The 22,569-nt window shown below is 43.9% G+C and overlaps 1 protein-coding gene and 1 long non-coding RNA gene across 2 annotated transcripts; both read right to left on the reverse strand.

Moving 5' to 3' along the window:
* Positions 1 to 2,085: 2,085 nt before the first annotated feature.
* Positions 2,086 to 3,866, reverse strand: LOC140723142 (uncharacterized). Its single transcript, XR_012097821.1, has 3 exons — positions 3,817 to 3,866; positions 2,264 to 2,350; positions 2,086 to 2,103 (listed from the first exon to the last, which is right to left on the reverse strand). It is a non-coding gene; the product is annotated as an uncharacterized lncRNA (long non-coding RNA).
* A 632-nt stretch (positions 3,867 to 4,498) lies between these two features.
* LOC140723157 (uncharacterized) lies at positions 4,499 to 17,211 on the reverse strand. The gene is made up of 7 exons (XM_073037781.1): positions 17,202 to 17,211; positions 12,749 to 13,036; positions 12,152 to 12,318; positions 9,214 to 9,385; positions 9,050 to 9,115; positions 5,285 to 5,554; positions 4,499 to 4,503 (listed from the first exon to the last, which is right to left on the reverse strand). Exons 1-7 carry the CDS (start codon positions 17,209 to 17,211, stop codon positions 4,499 to 4,501), a joined length of 978 nt encoding a protein of 325 aa, XP_072893882.1.
* Between the last annotated feature and the right edge of the window lie 5,358 nt (positions 17,212 to 22,569).

Consider the following 22,569-nt stretch of genomic DNA (forward strand, 5'->3'; position numbering starts at 1 on the left):
ATTTTATTAGAGCCAAGGGACTCAACAATCGGCAATTTGAAACTCACTTGTCCGAAAGTAATATTGGACACGGCCTCCCCTACCACACAGAAGTCCGCTGGTTGAGCAGAGGGGCTGTGCTCAGAAGTTTTTATTTTCAATTACGTGCGGAAATTGGACTATTCCTGAACGAGAAAGGGAAGCCAGTGGCAGAGTTGATGACCCAGACTGGCTTCGTGATCTTGCATTTTTGTTGCATATAACAGAGCACTTATATGTGCTTAATGTTAACATGCAAGGCCGCAACAATTTTTTTATGGAATACTACGACAGCATTCATGCCTTTCAAATTAAATTAGGCCTGTGGGGGATGTAGCTGTCCGGAGCAACTCAGTTCATTTATCCTCTTTGCAGTTTGTGCGTGTCGCTCATGGGAATAATGACAATATGGGCAGGTACAACGACAAAATATCACGGTCGAAAAGTGAATTTCAGAATCGCTTCCAAGCCTTCCCTCAGCTCGAGAAGGAATTCTCACTATTTTGCTCGCCGTTTGCCGTCAACACAGCATCAGATGTGCCGGAGGAAATCCAAATGGAACTAATTGAAATTCAGTGTAACTCAACTTTGAAATACAGATTTGAGACTGCGGGTCTGGACTCATTTTATCAATATCTGGGACCGATGTACCCCGAGATGACAGACTTTGTCTCAAAGATCCTTTGCATGTTCGGGACAAGATATATCTGTGAGTAGGCAGCTCCATAATGAAGAATAACAAATTCAAGCTGCGCTTGCAGCTGACACACAGACATCTAAATGACATTATGATAATCACAACTGCCCAGAAACTGGTCCCTAATATTGAGAGGCCGGTTAAAGCCAAGAGATGTCAGGTGTCTGGAAGGCAGCAAGTGAAAAATGTGACACTGTTCGATGCACTGCGACATGTAAGCAAAATGCATTATAAAATATTGAGTGTCATAATATTGTGACTCATTCATTTTCTGACTATTCTATTATTGTAAATGTGATTACTTCAATAAAAATTAGAGGCTAACTGTGCTAATTGTCTAAGTTTGATTGCTGGAAGCAGGCTAATAAAAAATTAGCTGCAGTTGTGTAGCCTACATTAACAGTTTGTTTCGTTAGGTCTACTTTTGTGTCTGCTAATGTTCGATTTCAAAAGGTTTATTAATGGCAAGGGTGTGGCTCCCAAAACAATCTTAGCTAAAAGAGCATCGTTTTTTTCTCTCTCTCGTCACAACTTTCTTGCAGCCTATGACTGTAAGTTAATACCAATAATAAAAATAATGCTTGCTAAGAAATCTTCTTCATAAGAAACGAAATTCGTAAAGTGAAACACTTTGTAGTTCTCACAGAGACTGAGGCACATGAGAGCAGGTTGAAAAAACGGAGGCAACGAAAGCTGTGGGAGCACTCGCGTATTCACAGCTGATCCGGCCCGCATGAAGTCGCATTTTGCCCAATCCGGTCTGAGACCTAAGATAAGTTTGACATCCCTGGGTCGCTGGGTTAATATTTGAACAACACTCACAGACAAATATCACCAGAAAACCCGCGGATCCGCTGATATTTTATCAGATTGAACATTAACACAAACACTCACTGGATCCGCTCCAGACTCCGGAGGGTCAGTATGAGGCGGCGGAGGGCGGGGACAGATCGGTCTGTCAGAGAGTTATAGCTCAGGTTCAGCTCCATCAGTGATGGGTTCATACTGAGAGCGGAGGCGAGATCCTCGACACCAGAATCTGTGAGACCGATATTGTGCAGCCTGGAGTTGAGAGAGAGTGAGGGTGAAGGACACAGAGAGACAGGAGACGGTACAAATCCCCAGTGTTTATCAGTAACACAGTTACTGATCACATTAATGTTCAGTGTTAGACACCCAGTGACTGTAAACACAATCTCCCACTGTCTAGTACTTACCACAGTGTCTGTATTTTACACTCCGGGTTCCTCAGAGCCGCAGACACCAGTTTCACTCCTGAATCTCCCAGTTTATTAACACTCAGATCCAGCTCCGTCAGTGATGGGTTCGTACTGAGAGCGGAGGCGAGATCCTCGACACCAGAATCTGTGAGACCGACATTCTCCAGCCTGGAGATGAGAGAGAGTGAGGGTGAAGGGCACAGAGAGACAGGAGACGGTACAAATCCCCAGTGTTTATCAGTAACACAATTACTGATCACATCACATTAATGTTCAGTGTCAGACACCCAGTGATTGTAAACACAATCTCCCACAGTCTGGTACTTACCCCAGTTTCTGTATTTTACACTCCAGGTTCCTCACAGCCGCAGACACCAGTTTCACTCCTGAATCTCCCAGTTTATTCGCCCCAAGTCTAAACATAAACAGACAAATTGATGAAGAACATGTTTTAAACTGTGGGTCTGAGGGAATGTCTCTCACTCGGCTATTTCAGCAAACATTAAACCCTCCAGTAAATCACTGATCGGAGTTCCCATCACAGTCAATGTCCCTCAATGCCCAGCTCCAGGGTATTAACCGAATGTCAGTAATATAATCTGTCGGTGTGACTCTGTAAACTCCACAAATTCTGTCACATTCCCAGTTGGTTAGAAAAATGTTCCTGATGTGAGAGGGTCAGAAGGAGCAGGGTTGAATTGGAGAAAATCCCACAGTGAGTAACTGGGGAAATGCCAATTGGAGATGGTGGAAGAGAAACCATCTGTGGAAAAGGGATAGGGAGACAAAACATGAAGGACGAAGAGGGATGGGGAAGAGAGATCCCACAGGAAGAAGGAGGTTGTGAAAGAGAGATCCCACAGGAGGAAAGGGATCAGGAAGAAATATCCCACAGGAAGAAGGGGGAAGAGGAAGAACCATCCCACAGGAGGAAGGGGGATGGGGAAGAGAGATCTCACTGGAGGAAATGGAATGAAGAAGAGAGATCCGACAGGAGGAATGTGAATGGGGAAGTGACAGAACACTAGATGGGGAGGAGAGATCCCAGAGAATTATACAGGATGGGGAAGAGAGCTCCCGCGGGAAGATTGATCCCACATGAGGAAGGGGGTTTGAAGGAAGGAGGATGAGTATGAGAGATCCCACTGGAGGAAGTGGGATAGGGAACAAACATTCCAGAGGAGGAATGGGAATTGGGAAAAGAGATCCCACAGGAGGAAAGGGGATGGGGAAGAGAGATCTATCAGGAGGAAGGGGATTGGGGAATTGAGATCCCACAGGAGGATACTGATGGGAAATGATAATCCCACAAGATGAGAGGATGCAGAAATAGATTGCACGGGAAGGGAACTGATGCCCACAATCTGGAGAGAAGGTGCGCCCATGGGGCTGGGTATCTGGTAGTGAGCATAGTCACTCAGGTGGATTGATGGTGATAGAGGAGGGCAGGAGAGGACTATCACACAATGGTATTTCTTTCCTTCTCACTGAAACGGACTACTGACAATCTCTTGTCCCTCACCAGGAAGGGGGTGTGAATCTCTGACCCACCTGCTGTATTCAGTGTCGGTCTGGGTGTCAGTAACAGTGAGAAGGAACATTGTCAATGGACGTGTCACAGGCAGCGAGAAACATGGTCATTCCTGTGATTTACCACCATTAAACCAATGGCCGTTGTTCACTGATCTGATGAAGTCTCCAACATCCCTTCACAATGAACCACAGAAGATTCCCTTCCTTGGGGAGTTACTGACTGATCCCCTGGGCATTTGTCACAATTCTTCACTATCTGATTTACTACAGTTTTACACAAATTCCTTAACATTGAAACAAGAGAATGGAACAGTTTCATAGATCAGAGTGAGAGATAAATCAAGTTACCTCAACTCCTGGCACTTATGCAGCCCGGGTCCCAGCCGCTGGATTCCTTCACATTGAATTTGGCAGCCCTGTAGATTGAGGTGTTTTATTGTATTACAGAGACCGATGACATGAGACAGGACCGCGCAGTCAATCGGGGACATTGTCATTCCACTGAATGAAAGTGATTTCACAGACCCCAGAGTTTCGTGAGCCAGTCCATGATTCTGAGACTCAAACAGGTAGTGCAATGTGTTCAGGAGTCTCCTTTTACCAGCTTCACTCTCTGTGTTTCCAATCTGGCGTTTAACCTCCTCCTTCACCCAGTCAATCACCCGGCAGGTTGCTTGATGAGGAAATGGACCCAGAAACTTCTCCAGGCCCCGAGCTGCCATTGGGGAGGAGAGACCAGCAACAAAACGGAGAAATACGTCAAATCGACCATCTGTCATGCTGTGGGCTGTGATGAGGAATTTCAGGATATCTCCGGGATGTGGATTCAGGAATTGTGCGATGGCAGCTACAAACTCTTGGATGGTGAGGTGTGGGAATGTGTACACCATTCTCCGGGCAGAATCCTCTCTCTCCAAAAGCTCCATCAGGAACCCGGACAGGAACTGGGAAGGCTGCAGATTGTAGTTGATCAAATCTCCATCTGTAAACACAATCTTCTTATCAAACACTCCTCTGAAGGCCATCTGACCTACCCTGTGTAACACATCACGGGGGTTCTCAATCTCACGGCCGTGGTTTTTCAGGATGTTGTAAATATAATAGGCATATAACTGAGTGATGGTCTTGGGAAGTCTCTGCGGATCCCTGACTCTTTGTGTGAAGAAGGGACCCAGTGCCAGAGCGAGGATCCAGCAGTAGGAGGGGTTGTAGCTCATGGTATACAGAATATCGTTCTCCTCTACGTGTCTGAAAACAGCTGCTGCCACTGTCTGATCTTCAAAATGGCTTTCAAAATATCCCTTCCGTTCCTCACCAACAAATCCCAGAATTTCAGCCCAGATCCCGATCTCCGCCTTTTCCAATAAATGTAACGCACTGGGACGGGTGGTCACCAGCACTGAACACCCTGGGAGCAGCTTGCCCTGGATTAAACTGTACACAATGTCAGACACCTTGCACTTGAATTCAGGGTCTGTGCATGCGTACTGAAGTTCTGTGCCTCTCCGACTGTTAGCAAAATTAATATTGTCATTGAATTCATCCAAACCATCGAATATGAACAGCAACCCCTCTGGGTTCTTCCAGACCTCTCTCAGGATATTCCCAAAGTAAGGATACTGATCCAGAATCAGTTCCTTCAGGTTAATTCGACAGTTAATACTGTTTAAATCGCGGAATTTGAAACTGAAGACAAACTGGAACTGTTGATATATTTTTCCCGTTGCCCAGTCATAAACAATCTTTTGTACCATTGTTGTTTTTCCGATCCCCGGGACTCCGGCCACTGCTGACGAACTCCCAGATTTGGATTTACTCCGGGAAAAGCTGCTCTGGAAGAACTGATCAATCTGGATTTTCTCCAGCTCTCTGCGGAGATGTTTCTCTCTCCACTCCTCGTGGTCTCTGCCTCTTGCCAGCAGCTCGTGTTCCACCAGTCTCCGATCTCGAAGAGTAGAAACGACCGTGAGCTCAGCGTATCGATCAACCAGCTGGAAAACCTTCACCTTCTCCCTCATCAGGATCGTGTTCACTCTCAGTGTTTCAGTTTGTGCCCGCAGAGTCTCCTTGTGTTTCTGTTGAACATCTTCCATGGGAAGAGAGAACATTGTGAAAATGTTAAATAGCTCATCTGATAAAGAACTTTATAACTACATTCCAACATTCCGTGTTTGAAATTGCATGGAGTAATTCAATGCTTCCATGGATATTAGGACAGAAAGTAAAACTCTGTTCACAGACACCGGAACTGACAGTGATGGATGTCCCAGAAAATGTCCAGTCCTCATATTCTGGTACTAATGACTTGGAATGGTGAACATTACCCTGATATCCTATTCCAATCCTGACTGCACTCCATTACAGCAACATTTCACTATATTTAAAGCATTCTTTGCATCATTAACAGACGATGTTAATGTTAATCTGGTGGGGAAATATGGAGAGCAGGACACTCTGCATTTTGGCAAAGCTGCACACTGGGGGGTTACAGATGTCCACTGCTCTTGTATGAAAATTGGAGCAGAATATGTTGGAAATACTCAAGTCGGGCATCATCTGTGGACAGGTTCACAGTGAAGATTCGGATCGATAGCCCATCGGAACGACAAGAATGAAAATGCATATTTTTCAGTCTCAGTGATGGAGGAGCGGAGGAAAGATGGAAAGGAATCTCCGTGAATGGCAAAGACCATAAGCGTCGTGTGTGTGTCAAGAGGGTGGTGAAGTCTTGGCAACTGCTACTGATCAGTCTGGCCGGTGGAGTGTGGGGCACTGTATTATGATGCCTCCGCCTATCAGAGTCGACCATGGATATTGTGTCCCAGCTGACTGGATACGCAAGACAGGACACTCTTCCATTTGTTAACTTTCTTTTCTTATGATAGTTTCTTCATTTTTATGGCTTATGTTTTCATTTCTGTTCAGTGATGTGTGCCCCTTATCAGAATTACATATGCTTGTACGGAGTGCTGAATCCTCCTTGCGTTGATGAAAATATATCCTTAGAGCTAATTGTGGATTTCAGTAATGGCAAGATGAGGGAACACGACACACCAGTCCTCAGAGAGATCTGATATGGAAAGAGTGAGCAATTTCAAATTCCTGGCTGTCAATATCTCCGAGTGTCTAACCTGGCCCCAATATATCAAGGCAGCTACAAAGAAGGCACAAAAGCGGCTATATTTCATCAGGAGTTTCCAACATCACTCGAATATTTCTACAGGTGTAACTTGGAGTGCATTGTAACTGGCTGTATCACCGTCTGGTTCATGGGGACTACTGTACAGCATCGGAGTAAAACGCACACTCAACAATTCAGGAACAACTTCTCCTCTGCCATCCAGTCTCCGAATGGATATTGAACCCATCGATAGTGACTCACTAATCTCTTTTTTTATTTCTATTTCTACACAACTTATTTAATTTAATTTTATAGAATCACACAAATATGCATAGCTATATATGCTGTATATGGTTTCTTTGGAAATTAGTACCATTATTTGAATTAATTGTGTTAGCTTTAGTGATGCAAGAACTAATTTCCGATCATCCCTGAATAGCTGTGTCAAAGTATAATCTGTTCATTATTTTTTTCTGATTTGATACCTGCTTTGTGCCCATTTCAGTAAATTAGACAACCATAGTGGGCTTTGTAATTCGCTCTGGAAAATGTCTCCATTTATTTTGATAACAGTGGTTGTTCCTCGGTGGTTGTTAATATGGCGATTATTATAAGTCACTGCTTCATCAGATGTTGTAGAAACTTCACAAAGATTGGATGCATCTTATATATATTAGGAACTTCTCTTATACACGCGAGGGACAGAATCAAATGGTTTTTGATAGACAATATAATATTGAAAGATTTCGGCTTTCCCCAGGGCTTGCTATAGAATTGCATAATCTATTATCAGTTGCTCCTTAAATCCGTTCACACCCAAACTGTATTCTTACTACACTTCTGTATGTTTGTTGTGGCTATCTGTGTGTGGTAATTAGTTACGAGATGCATGATATTACAATATTATATGTAAAATTGTCTTGTCATTGAGAAGCCAATAATAACATAGTAGGTGACCTTTCAATCGTCTTATAAATGCAGAATTCAAGCTGTCCTTGAGGCTAGTGGTACATACATTCAGCCTTTTATATCTTCTGCCCCATGGGAATATGAAAGAGAGAATGTCTGAGGTGGTTTGGGGTTCAGCAGCGAGGTTTTGGGCGGGGGAAGTAGCGTTTTGCCAACCTGATTGTGTTCTTCGAGGAGGTGCCAAAGGTGATGGATGAAGTTACACATGGATATTGTCTGCTTGGATATTATTTGGGTGTTTGACAAGGTCCCACATGGGAGGCTCATACAGAAAATTAACATGCCTGATAAATGCGGGGAATAGCCCTTGCTGACGGGGAACCACACTGGGAGAAACTTCTTTCACTGGCGGTGGTGAATCTGTGAAATTATTGTCATAAACAGCTGAAGATGACAAGTAATTGAGTATATTTAAAATGCAGGTCGATATGTTCCTGATTAGGAAGATTGTCAACGTTTACTGGGATAATGGGGTAGAGAGGAATTGAAGAGCAAATTCACTGAGCCGAATGGCTTAGTTCTGCTCCAAGGTCTTCTGGTTTGTTGGAGCATCTAGAGTATTGTATTCACTTCTGATTGTCCAGCTCTTGGAAGGATTGGAGAGGGTGCAGAACAGATTCATCAGGGTGTTGCCTGGATTCGGTGGCATGTGCTACAAGTAGAGGTTTGATAAACTTGCTTTGTTTACTCTGTTTACTTTATTTATCTGTTGATAGAATAGAGATCTGACAGAGGTGTACAAGTTTGAGAGATAAGAGTTTGTGTACACAGCCTGTATTTTGTTGTTGTTTTTTTCACATATGACAGGTATCTAATACCAAAGGGCATTTGGTTAGGATGAGATGGGGTAAACTTACAGCACGTGGGTATTTTTTCCACAGTGCAGTGGGTTCCTGTAATTTATTTTCTGGGTCATGTCGGAGGCAACTATGATATACATTCTTCTAGATGTACACATGAAATGTGCAGGAAATGTAAGGGTACGGTCAATAATATAGAAGAGAACACCAAAGTAGTTTCGTAAAATTGAGAGGGTCGCTATCGGATAGCTGGAAAATGATGTTGCAGATATAGTAACGGGTGAAGAGGAAATGCCAGACAAACTCTGTGGAAGTCACTAGCGAAATTACAAAATGTAAAGAGCATCAGCGGACAGAATTGATTGCAACTGCTATTACGAAGGAGAAGGTGAAGTATCTGAAGATAGAAAAGTCCCCTGGACTGAACGATACAGAATATCAAGAGCCTGCTTGGGGTGTATGGGCATTCCCAGAGCGTTAGGACATGGAGTGAAGGCTTCACCAGGGCCACCAGCTGGATTAGTGGAAATATGCATGGTAGAATATTCAGGCTGCAACGGGATATTGTACCCTGAACCAGAGATCAGCGAATGATTACTGGTGAACTTTGATTCCCAGGTTCTATCAAGTCACAGTCAAACATTTCAGATCTGATTTGAACTGGTTCAAACTGAGTTTGAACATCACTCACCTATCAGGTCAGAGGGTAATTCAGATAACCCTTGGGCAATGTTCATGTATTCTTGTGGATCAGGACCTGTTTAAATCAAAATAATGTCCATGAAAATAGAACTAATATAATTAAAACTGTTTATTTCAATGTGTCTTTGTGTTCAGTGTGTGTTTTTAACGTACCGAGCTCCTGTATTTCCCTCAGTATTCTGTCCAACTTTGGTAACTCAGACCTCCATGTCACAAAGGATTCCCACATCGCCCTCCGGGCCTGGGAACCTTTGCCATTTACCAAACTGAGGAAGAGTCTGGAACCCTCTGTCCGGTTTCCTTTCTCTGTCAGTTCAGTGACTTTCTACAAAAGGAAACAATGGACTTATTGTGGAGCAGACAGACAGATATAGAGAATGTGCAGGAAACAGTAACTGAATGAAACTCTAAATCTATATTGTGTAAGAATAGGGATTTACTGACACCCTGCAGTATATTCAACATGATTAATTTACTTGTCCATCAATGTGCAACATTACGGCAAAACGATGCCACAACAAGAACGGAAGAGGGGGAGAGTGAGAGAGGAAAAGAAATGGATGGCGGGCATCACTGTATCGTTGCTGAAATAAGATCATTGTTGGGTGCTTACATCTATGGATACATACTTAAATGGTTGGGTTGACTCTGTTCTCTTAGAAAAATAAAAGTCCTTATAAAGAGGTGACATCGGACTGGACGATGTAGCTGTGAAGAAACTGCACAGGAAAAATTACTCTGATGGAACAGTAACCAGGTTGTCGACTACAAATTCCAGTGGGAATTTGAAGAGGCATGTAAAGAGGTCAATGTTAAAATAGTCATGGGGAATTTCAATATGCAGGTAGCTTTGGAAAATCAGGTCAATGCCAAGTGAGGGACTTCACAGAATGCCTCTGAGATGGCTTTTGAGAAAAGCCTGTGGTTGAACCCACTATAGGAAAGGCAGCTCTGGAGTCTCTGTTGTGTATTGCACCATATTTAATTGGGGAGCTTAAGGTAAATAAAGAGGCAGTGATCATAAAATAGCAGAACTCACACTGCAGTTTGAGAGGAGAAGGTAAAAGTTAGAGGTATCCGTATTACAGTGGAATAAAGGAATTACAGAGGCATGAGAGAGGAGCTGGGCAAAACAAAAATGGAAGAGGACACTAGCAGAGGCAACAGCAGAGCAGGGATAGATGAGGATTCTGGGAGCGATTCGGAAGGCGCAGGTAGAGGTACATAATCCCAAAGATGAAACATTATACCAGAGGGAGGATGATCAACCGTGGCTGACGAGGAAGTCAATGCCAGGACAAAAGCAAAGGAGAGGGCATAGAATATAGAAAAATATAGTAGAAAGCTGGAGGACTGGGTAGCTTTTACTAGACAGCAGAAAGCAACTAAAAAGCCGTACGTAGAGAGAATATGAATGTAGCCTGGCTAATAATGTAAAATAGCTTACCATTTTTTGGATATATATGTCCTTTTAGGACAACCTATTGATTTTTGGTGTCATGAGATATCAGCTTTGTGAGTGGTAGTTCATGTGTAAGCAATCTTAATGTTTTCCCAGGATGTTACCGGGAAAGTTGTTGAACAGAAGGATGTGTGTGTTGTCTACATGGACTTTAGCACGGCATTTGACAAGGTTCCGCAAAGGAGTGTGGGCAAGAAAGCTCAGTTCCTCAGCATTCAAGGTAAACTGGTAAACTGGATTGGACAATGGCTTTTCTGAAGAAGGCAGAGAGTGGTGAGAGACTGTTGCATCTCTGACTGGGAGTTTGTAACTCGTGTGGTGCTACAGGGATCAGTGCTGAGTCCGTTGTTGTTTGTCATCTATATCGATGATCTGGATGAAAATGTGGTTAACTGGATCAGTAAATTTGCGGATGACACCAAGAGTGGGGACGTGTGGTGGAGAGTGAGGAAGACGACCAAAGCTTGCAGTGGTGTCGAAACCAGCTAAAAAATGGGCTGTAAAATGACCGATGCAATTTAATGCAGACAAGTACAACATACAGTAACTGGTAGGGCACTAAGGAGTGTGGTAGAACAATATATCCGGAATACAGGTCCATAATTCATTAAAAGTGGCGACAAAGGTAGATAGATCAGAAAGGATTTGGCACACTAACCTTCATAAATGAAAATAGTGAGTACAGGAGATGAGATATCATGTTGAACGTGTATAAAGCGTTGGAGAGGCCTATTTTTCAGTATTGTGTGCAGACCCGATCATCTACTTATAAGACAGATGTAAAGAAGGTTGGAAGAGTGGAGAGAAACTTCACAGGGATGTTGCCGGGACTGGAGGACCTGAGGTATAAGAAAAGACTGAACAAGTCGGGCTTTATACCTTGGAATGCAGAAGATGAAAGGGTGATTTGATAGAAGTACACAAAATTATGAGGGTCACAGATAGGGTAAATGAGGGGAAACTTCTTCACTCAGAGGGTGGCGAGAGTGTGGAAGCGGCTAGCAGCGCAAGTGGTACAAGCGGTTAAGAGAAGTCTGGATAGATATATGAATGATAAGGGTGTAGAGCGCCATGGCCCAGTGCAGGTCAATGGGAATAGGCAGTTTCAGTAGTCCGGCATGGAATAGATGGGCCAAAGGGCCTATTTCCGTACTGTACTTTTCTATGACTATGACAAGTCAGCCACTCATTGCTTGGGAATTCAGACAAGCTATGCTGTGGTTAGCAGGTTTCCCTCGCTCAAGTACAGCAGTGAAGCCATTTTGCCCAATTTACAATCCGACAGTTTAATATTCATCCTGGATTAATGAACTGAGGTGAATTTGACCGACGGTACAGGTAAAATACAAAATTAATTTTAGACTGACTGCCTGTTCAACAGTCCAGATATGCAGTCACTGTTCTTATATCACACTGATAAATACAGCAGGTATGAGAGGAAAAGGTGACGCTGAACCTGCAGTTTCCAGTGCTCCCCACCTTAACAGCTGAAACCAGATCTGTTGGAGTCAAGTCAGAGATCAAAGTCTCCATTGTCATGTCGAACTCCTAGAACGTGCAGGAGATTAATATTGATCACTATTCCCTCTGATATCAGCAGTTCAGTAACAATACACTAAATACACTCACCTCATTTTCTTCTCTGCTGAGATGTCCCTCCTTTGTCAACATCCAACCGAGTCTTTCAACCTTTTCTTCAATCGCCTGTTTGAGTCTGTCTCTGTAGTACTTTGTCAGTTGGTACAGTCGATACTCCTCCCCCTGTGCCAGGAGGTCGGAGATTGTAAACACCGGCTCTGCGAATATAAAAACCGACCCATCAATGCGCTGGGCATGACGTTACCAGAAGGACCACATTCACTAGAAACCTGTCTCTACCACCGTCCCACCCACTTGCTGATTTCAGTTTAAAATGGGCAACAAATGTTGGGACTGTCAATGATAGTCGCTTCCCAGAGATACTCTCTCCATCCTGGTGAGTACTTTTCCCATAACTCATATCCTAGAAATACTCTTTTATCCAGACAGCTGCATTTCCTCCGATACACATCTTGGAAATCCTCAGAGCAGGTAGCACATTTCCTGTAGTGGGGTAACAGGTGCCTCACTACACCACATGCACCACATCAACACATTTTCCCTCTCTGACCAGCCCTCCAACAAGGAATCACATTTACCCGCTTCCTACCTCATTCTTTGAACACATCACCCTCATATTTCACTCACCTGCTCCTTGTTGGGCACTTGACAATTCCGTGTTTAATGAGCTTCCCAGCTGACCGTCAGTCGCCTCACTTGTGCTGGTTCCAGGGTCCTGATTGGTGTCTCTGACGTCACTGTCTCTGGGCTGAATTTGCTCCTCCTCCTCTGCGGCCGGACCGCATTCCATTGGGACATTGCTCTCAATCTGACCCTGCTTTGGTACCTTGTTTCCCGTGTCCCGATCATCTTCCCTCGATGATCCGCCTGGTAAAAACCGCTTGAGTACTTTCTGTACCCGATTTAATTTCCCACCTGAAGTAAATGATGAATAGCAGGTTTAGAGTGATTTATACTCGAACAAGCATTCACAATGGGTGTCTGCAATAGAGTCGAGACTCCGCAAAACCAGAGTTGGAGTGGGACTGTGCTGGTGAATGTGAACCACACCTCCTGCCAGGTGACCATCCTGATAAGCCGGTGTCTGGACACATCCACTCCCAGAAAAAGAACTGGACAGACACAGTAACACTGATCACCGAATACACATTAGTTGAACAGACTGATAACCAGAGGTTATTACTGGAACGGCATCAGGTGATAGCGGGAATTATCACTGGGATTATCTTTCCCATACATGAATCTCTCTGGATCACAAAATGTCCAGTCACCTGTGTCACTCACAGACAAGCCACTGGATTACTCATGGTCAAATCCTCCAGATTAAATGTTCTCCGTTTGCTTTGTCACACACTGTCTTATCCCCTGGGTCACAGAATGACTATTGCCTTGAAACGAACAATGTCCAGTCTCCTGGGTTACAGACTGACCATAACCTTGAAGTCCATGATGCCTGGTCCCCTGGGTCCCATCCCGTCTCCTGGATAATGATCGTCAGGGAACAACCGTACAAATTATTGGCAAATGGAGAGTCTTGCGTGCAGTTCTAGTAGCTAAACTTAAAATCTCGCTTTTGCAGTTGCTAATCTATAGGATGGACGTGACTCAGCTGGAAAGAGTGTAGAGGAGATTGACAAGAACATTACTGGATGGGGTTGTTTGGTTTTTGTGTTATATGGTTCGGCTGGGACAGTTTGCACCGGATCATGGGAGCTTTAACGGTGCCCTTACACACGTACATAAAAAAAATCATGGTGTAGGTAGGGCAGATAGTCACAGTCTTTTTTCCCAGGTTAGGGGAGTCTGAGACTCGAGGGCAGAAATTTAAAATTATGTATAAAGTGAAAAATTGGCAGTTACCACAAGGTATCCAAAGGTTGTTTAAAATGAAAAAAAGTCGTCATGATTTAAGAGGAACATGTATATTTCAAAAACAAAGGATAAGTCCAAATGTAAAAAAATCATTGTATTTCAGTCGGAGGGGGCAACAGTTGCAGTAAGAATTAAAAAAAAAACATTCACCACATTCAACAAGTTTAAAAAACTATTTAAAAATAATTTAATGAACAAATATAAAAATACGTGATTTTAAATGAATGGGAGTAATGTAAATAAATGATACTTGTGTCATAGTCCAGTCCGTGAAGTCCGCGTTTCGGCTCACGGTCCGGTCCGTGGACTCCAGACTCCGAATCTTCAGGCTGTCCCTTGTCTCATTTGGGGCTTTATCGTAGGCACCTGATTCTCGTCATTGATCCGGGAATTTAAGTGGCCCTGAGTTCGAGTTTAGGTGCTGGTTCGTTTTGTCAGTATCCAGTCCTTATCTCTGTGTGGTCCGTCTCGTCAGTATCCTGTACTTGCCTCTGTGTGGGTTCGTCCCATCGGTATCCGGTCCTCTCTTCCTTGCCGTTACCCTACGGTGGGATCTGACCCTCCCGGTCCTTGCCTCCGTTGGGTAAGTCAGGTTGTCATTGCCGTTACCCTGAGGCTGTACTGTTTCCTTCCTTCCCTCCGACGCCCTGCCTGGAGCCTCGCCTCTGCCTCTGCCTGGGGTCTCGCCCTGTATGGAACAGACTGTCCATTTTCACGCATTCGCTAGGTAGGTCCGACCGTTTGGCCGCTACCTAGCGTTGGGAACTGTCTTGCCGTGTTCAGCGTTCTGTGTAATGAGTCCCTGCACTACGTCCTGTACCCAAGGAGGGGTCCCGGCTCGGTGTACCATGTTCCTGTCTCTCCTTCGACTCTGTGTTCTGCTTTCCTGCTCGCCCTCGAGCAAGGCTCAGTGATCTGCGTTCCTGTTCTTCCTCGACTAAGGCTCTACGTTCCTGTCTCTTCCTCGGCCAAGTCAAGGCTTCGGGGTCTCCTACAGTCCCAGTCACGTCCAAGGTCCTTGTCCCATCCTAGCCACGGCTTTGTGTTCTCATCTTGTCATGTGCCTTGCCCTGTAGCCACGTCTTGTTCTCGCCTGGTTCTGGAGTCCGAGCCCGAGTCAAGACCCAGGTTCTGGGTTCTTGTACCGTCTCTGGCACGGAGTTCAAGCCCAGGCTCCTGGTTCCCAGTTCTATGTCGGTTCCGCTATCCTAGTTAAGTCCTAGCCCAGGACCAGAACCCTGTGTCATGTCCAGCGTCCTTTCTTCCTCACTTCCCTTGCTTCCTTCTCACGCCTACTCCCGTTCCTGGAAGTTCAGTGTCTGTGTCTTGCTTTTGGGTCCACTCCCAACACCCACCTTGTGACACTTGGAATTGGATTTCGTGTTAAAAGATGATGATTTTTTTTTGATGTGACGATTGTCTGCAAATCTGCTTTTTGTATAACAAGCTGTAGCTTCAGCCTCCGCCCTTTCGGTCAGTTTTAAAGAATATCTATGTTTTCTTGTTGTTTTTTATTATTTAGTTTTGTCTTATGAAATCATCGTTGAACATGATGTTTGTTTTTTTTTTGGTTATGCTTGTACTGACAGAAATAAAATTTCTTTCATTCATTCATTCAAAAGGGATTGAAGGGGCATTTTTTCCACGAGGTGGGTGATGTGTATTAATTATGTGTAGCCAGAGGAGGCTGTGAACACAAATAAAATTACAAAGTTGAGAAGACGTAAGCAGGAAAAAGGATCGAAGAAGTCTGCAAGGGAAATCTGGGAAAAGTGGGTGGGAAATCGGGCAAGCTCAGAGACACTTAAAACAGTATGAATTAGCTGGGACCTGTGTCCAGGCTGTAATCTGTGTTTTATTCCACCCGGAATTACAGAGTTGAGCACCATCACAATGCCTACAGGAAACAGAGACAGCTGGTCATTGGTTGTACCAGGTCTCTCATCACAGATACTGGGAATTTAAATTCAGGTAGCAGATCATCTCACGAGAGAAATACAGAGAGCTCACGTTCACCATTTGGCCACTAACCAGACATGGATTGGGGTATTAAAACAGAATCAGAATCAGGTTTATTATCACCGGCACGTGACGTGAAATTCGTTAACTCAGCAGCAGAAGTTCAATGCAAAACATAATCTAGCAGGGAAAAATATTAATGAATAAAATAAAATAATAATAATAATAAACAAATAAACCAATTACTTATATTGAATAGATTTTTTAAAAACGTGCAGAATCAGAAAGAGTGCACATCAAAAAAAACGTTAAAAAAAAAGGTAAGGTAGTGTCCAAAGATTCAAAATTCACTTAGGAATCCGATGGCAGAGGAGACAAATCTGTTCCTGAATCGCTGAGTGTCTGCCTTCAGGCTTCTGTACCTCCTACCTGATGCTAACAGTGAGGAAAGGGCATGCCCAGTGTGCTGGGGGTTCTTAATAATGGACGCTGCCTTTCTGATGCACTGCTCCCTGAAGATGACCTGGGTACTTTGTAGGCTAGTGCCCAAGATGGAGCTGACTAGACTTACAAACTTCTGCAGCTTCTCTCGGTCCTGTGCAGTAGCCCCTCCATTTCAGACAGTGATGCACCAAAGCAGACAACAAGTCTATCTAAAATGAAGTGTCTCCTGATCCTCAGCCGTTTCCAAGGCTGGCAACGTTCACGGCTTGGCTACAGAAAACACCGTTCGGAAAATTCCCCTCATCTACTTTGTGCAGCGAGGGGGGAGTTGATATCTGCCCTGACAACACCTGAAATGTTGTATTATCACAAAATCTCTGAAATCCCGGAAATGTTCTTACCTCCTGCCTCTAAATTTTATAAACGAAAGTTGGAGATGTCTTTCAACTCTAAACAGGCCCTGATGTGCAACAAACCTTGAAACTGGACTTTTACGAAACAAACAACACCGCTGTCACATTCCTGTTAGTGTTTCACTCTCAACCTGCTGATTCAGGGTCTCCTGCTTCTTTCACTCAGGTGAAGCTTTGCCTGGTGAGCGGAGTCATTTGCCTGGTGTCAGTCAGGTCCCTACACTGGAACTGTTGGATTGATCGATTACACAAAGCCGCTATACCAGTGGGATCAATGATACTGCTTGATGAAACTTTTCTCAGCCCTGTTAGCGCCTGTGTAAGTTTCTTCGTCTGAACTATTGTGCACCAACAGGGCAGAAGATTCATTATAAAGATCCCCGTGAACATACCTGCAGCCATTTTGATTCCGACTGACGGTTGTTTTGATTGTCGTCGTCTTGTTTACACTTTGATCGCTGTGCATGACAGCCCCACCTGCTGGTGATGTCCTGAATTACACAAAACAAACAGACTGTGAGTCAGAGAGAGCAGGATTACTTTGCAAATGTGACAGTATCGCCGTCCTCTGTATCCCAACAGCATTTCACTTAGAGACCAAACATCAACTCCTACGCCACGTTGTACGTCTGTCCAGTGATATCTGAGGCATCCTACTGATAGAGTCACAGAGCAAGAGCACAGGTACAAACCATTCAGCCCATCGATACAATGCTGACCACAGTGCACACAGAGATGGCCCCAATTTCCTGTATTTGGCCCATTTCCCTCCTGGCCTCTTCATTCTATCTTCACATCCCAACCACTTCTTGAATTATACCATTGTGCCTGCCTCATCCACTTCCTCTGGCAGGTCCCTCCACATAATCACCAGCCTCTCTATGAAACTGTTGCTGCTCGTGTTGGTCTTGCAATCTATTTACAACTCCTCTAAGCTACGATCATCTTCACCGTGAGTACCATCTACTAATTTTGTGTCATCCGTGAACTTACCAGTGAAGCCTTGTGCACTTGCATTCAAATCATTGCTATCAAATAACGAATATCAAATGTCCCAATTTGTAGCTTTGCGGTACACCACTAGTTACCCGCCTCCATTCTGAGGAGAAACCTTCAACCATCACTCTTTGCTTGCTACCTTCGAGGGAACTTTTGAATCCATCTAACTTCCACTCTCTGTACCGCATGGGACCTTATCTTCCAGACCAAGCTGTCATGAGGTACCTTGCCAAAGGCTTTAGTGGACTTCAATGTACAACATCCACTCCACCACCCTTATTGACAATCATCTTGAAAAACTTTAAGAAGTGTTGTTGAACACAACTTTCCATGCACCATGCCATGGTGACTCCTGATCAGTCTCTGTCGATACAAATGTTAGTAGATATTCTGTGTGTGACTGGTCCATCCTGCGGAAAATTATCTCCGGCACCTCCCCTTCCATTTTCTCCACTCACCATCAAAAAGCCAAAATGGCAACCTGTAATAAGATTATGCTTCTCCAAATGCTTAAATGCTCTAATCTGTTGTGAACCATGGTTCGTTTATATAAAAATTCTTTAACTGCGTCTGCAGCAAATCTACCCCGACCGCACTCAAGTGTTCCTGAAACAACCTTCACAGTTCCATTGTACATTTCCCTTTGAAAATGTTTTCCTAATTTACACTCCCAAGTTGCTCCTCATACCATTGTAACTATCCATCCACTAATTCAATACTGCCTTGTATCGTCTGCTACTATCCTTGTCCATGACCATGATAAAAGTTATGGTGTTGTGGTCACTATCTAAAAAGGTCACCCATCGTGACATCTGTCATTTGACCAACATCATTGCCTCATACTAGATGCAGTAGGGCAACTCCTCCAGTTAGCCCATCCACATACTATGTCAAGAATCCCTCCTGGACACGCAACGCATTCTGCCCCACTGACACCTTTTGGAACAAGGAGGTGGGATCAACATCAGGAAACTTGAGGTCAATAATGATAATAACCTTGTTGTTTTTGCACCTTTCCCAAAACTGTCAACTTATTTTCTCACATTATCCCTGTGGCTTTGGGGGAGGCCTATTGAATACTCCCTGAATGATAGCCCCCTTCCCGTTTCTGAATTTCACTTACATTGATGTCCTCTGTTTATGTTGCTGTGATACCATCCCTAATTAGTAAAGACAATTCTCCCCTTTTCACCCCCCTCCCCCCATGCGTATTATGAAATAACTAAGACCTGGAGCATCAAGCACCAATCCTGCCCTTGTAACAGTCAGGTCTGTGTAATGGTGATAACATGTACCATCCATGTTCTAAGTTACTCTTACTCTTAATACTTATTGTATTGAATTAAACATATTTCCAACTGACTACATGATGCCCTGTCCACAACCGATCCTTCCACAGTCTCTCTGAACATTGCATCTGCCTTTATATCAACTCTTCTATCATCTGACCAAACACACTGGTTCCCATTCCGCAACGACTGAGTTTAATCCGACCTTGCCAGCTCCAGCAGTTCTGCTGCAAGAACATTTGTTCATCTCAAGAACAGATTTAACCCATGCCTTTGGTACAGAGTCAAATGGGAAAATAACTTCATTGTAAAACCCAATTCTGCTTAATCACAGATTCGTAGGTTCTGACAATTTATTAGTAGAAAAGCACTTGATGACGACAGGGTATGTAAATGTAAAATATTGTTTGGCATTTTCTAGTTCGGACTGAAAGAAATGTGGTGCCGGGACATTTGGCTTCAAGAGGGTTTGCTGTTAGCAGAGGCTTGCACGACGATATACTCGAGGGCAAGTATATCATTGCAGCTTGCAATAGACAGAGGAGTCAATGACATGTTGCTGTAGTTCATAGTAATTCCACATTTCTGCAATCACTACAGCTGGAAACAACTGCGGCCTCTTATAAAGGGAGGAAATTCTCAACGCATTTTGAGAACATTGTGACCGAGCACAGACAAGCAAAGAAACTGCAGAGATGACGTTTGAAATGAGCAAACAAAATAAGGGAATATGCGTGGCTTCACAGAGCTAATGCAGACAGCACATTTGTAAATCTGGAATGATTGCAACTGGGTCTGATAGAGTCATAACTGGTATTGCTAGGCTCATTCAGTCCCACTCCAGCTATTTCCTCTATTCCTTGGTACAGAAATGTAATGTCTAAAGAACCAGTGTTTGGGTAAATGAGACTCAGCAAACTTTCTCCTGACTAAATCAATGGAAACTCCGAGTCAGATGGGTTCTCTCGAATTGGTGCTCTCAGTCCTCGGGCTGGTTCATTGTTGTTGTTCCCTTGTCTTCAGTTGCGGGTTGCTTCCAGTCGTGGACTTTTCTTCCTGTAAATCTCGCAGACCAGGGCTAACTTTAACCAGAGAGATAATGAAGCATGTTAACAATACAAAGGAGAACAAAGCATTAAACGAAAATTTAAATCTTGAACGCATATATAATGATCCGAGTGAAGGAATCTGTAACTGTCCCTCACACGTTTCAAAACCAGACATGGGATACAAAAGAACACACACAAAGGGCTGAAGGAACTCATCAGGCCAGGTCGATTCTACCCTCTTTCATAGATGCTGCCTGACCTGCTGAGTTCCTCCAGCATTTTGTGTGTGTTGCTTGTATTTCCACCAACTGCAGATTTTCTCTTATTTATGATGGGATACAATGAAGTCATTGTTCTGTCATGGTATAAGATACAGATCACAATACATAGGAGTAGAATTAGGTGATTTGGTCATGCTCTATAATCAATCTTGGAGGATTTTTTTCCAACACCATATTCTTGCTTCCCTGCTATAACACTCAACCTATTTAGCAATCCAGAACATGAATATAACCATCGGCAGTCTCCACCACCCTCTGCGGTAACAAATTCCACAGATCAACCATTTGACTAAAGTAATTTCTCTCATCACAGTTTTATAACCATATAACAATTACAGCATGGAAACAGGCCATTTTGGCCCTTCTAGTCTGTGCCGAAAGCTTGTCTCACCTAGTCCCACCTAACTGCACTCAGGCCATAACCCTTCATTCCTTTCCTGTCCATATACCTTTCCAATTTTTTTAAATGACAAAATCGAACCTGCCTCTACCACTTCTACTGGTAGCACGTTCCACACAGCTACCATTCCCTGATTAATGACATTCCCCCTCGTGTTACCATTAAACGTTTGCCCCCTAACTCTCAACTCATGTCCTCTTGTTTGAATCTCCCCTACTCTGAATGGAAAAAGACTATCCACGTCAACTCTATCTATCCCCCTCATAAGTTTAAATACCGCTATCAAGTCCCCCCTCAGCCTTCTAAACTCCAAAGCATAAATACCTAACTTGTTCAACCTTTCTCTGTAACTTAGGTGCTGAAACCGAGGTAACATTCTAGTAAATCTCCTCTGTACTCTCTCTATTTAGTTGACTTTTTTAAAGTGAAGCTTCTTTATTCTGAATCTAAACTCTTAGATCTCAGACTCTCCGTCTAATCGAGACATCCTCTCCATTCCCACTGTATCCAGGCTTGTCGTTATTCAGTTGTGAAAATCATTACCGCCGCTCACACCCCCAGCCCCCAAGCACCATCCCACTGAACTCCACTGAACACAGGCCCAGGGTCATCAGATGCTCCTCATGCATAAAACTGATCATTCCTTAGCAACAAGTGTACTGAACACATTTCCAGGAATAACAGGACAATTGGCAGGCCTGGGCAGGGTTGTATGGGAGACCGACAGTTGCCCAGGCTGCAAGACTTCCCCTCTCCACGCCACCGATGTTGTCCAAACGAAGGGCACGAGGACCCAAGCAGCTTGGCACCGGTGTCGTCACAGAGCAATGTGTGGTTAAGTGCCTTGCTCAAGGACACAAACCTGCTGCCTCAGCTGAGGCTCGAACCAGTGACCTTCAGGTTAGTAGTCCAATACCTTGTCCACTAGAACACGCGCCAACACACATACCACTAGATACTAGCTAACAGGTTCTAAAATAACAAAGCCAGAACAAACAATAAGAAGTTCGGTATATGTTGTTTTCCACTCAACAAGCTTTATCAACGCACCATGAAAAGTATCCCATCCATATCCCTGACACCTTCGTATGGATACTGCTCTGCCCGTGACTAAGAAAATGCAGAGGGCTGTGGACCCAGCAGAACAAATCATTGATCCACTCCACTGATCTGTCTATACTTCCCGCTGCCTCAGTAAAGCAGCCGAAAAATAAACGATCACCACAACCCTGAACGTTCTCACTTCTCACCCTCCCATCGGGTCGAAGATAAAATAAAACAGAAACATTCCAACGGGCTCAATGACGGTTTCCATTCGCAAACTGTAAGCATAATGCTTTCTTACACTCTGTTATTATTTTACTTGAACGTACTAACAAATAAATAAGTAAATCAATTACATGAATTGAATAGATTTAAAAGAATGTGCGAAATCAGAAACACTGTATATTAAGTAAGTGAGGTAATATCTAAAGCGTCAATGTCCATTTAGGAATCGGATGGCAGAGGGGAAGAAACTGTTCCTGAATCACTGAGTGTATGTCTTTAGGCTTCTGTACCTCCTTCCTGACTGTAACAATGAGATAATCAGTGTCCAGACGGTGCAATTAATCTGTTTAATCTTCTCTGTCTGCAAGAACACAACAGGACGAATGGCCCCTTCCAGTGTACTGGGAAAATTATCGACCCCAGGCATCGATCCGGCCGAAGCTTGGATCTGATACCGGGCCGGGTGATGGAGA

This window comes from Hemitrygon akajei, unplaced genomic scaffold (genome assembly GCF_048418815.1).
Source record: "Hemitrygon akajei unplaced genomic scaffold, sHemAka1.3 Scf000102, whole genome shotgun sequence".
NCBI classification, from domain to species: Eukaryota; Metazoa; Chordata; class Chondrichthyes; order Myliobatiformes; family Dasyatidae; genus Hemitrygon; species Hemitrygon akajei.

What these genes read in the sequence shown, in the direction of transcription:
- LOC140723157 (XM_073037781.1), bottom strand. An exon ending in GAGGGAAATACAGGAGCTCG is followed by an intron (nt 9,116 to 9,213) that starts GTACGTTAAAAA and finishes TGATTTAAACAG; the next exon opens with GTCCTGATCCACAAGAATAC. An exon ending in ATTACCCTCTGACCTGATAG is followed by an intron (nt 5,555 to 9,049) that starts GTGAGTGATGTT and finishes TTCCCATGGAAG; the next exon opens with ATGTTCAACAGAAACACAAG.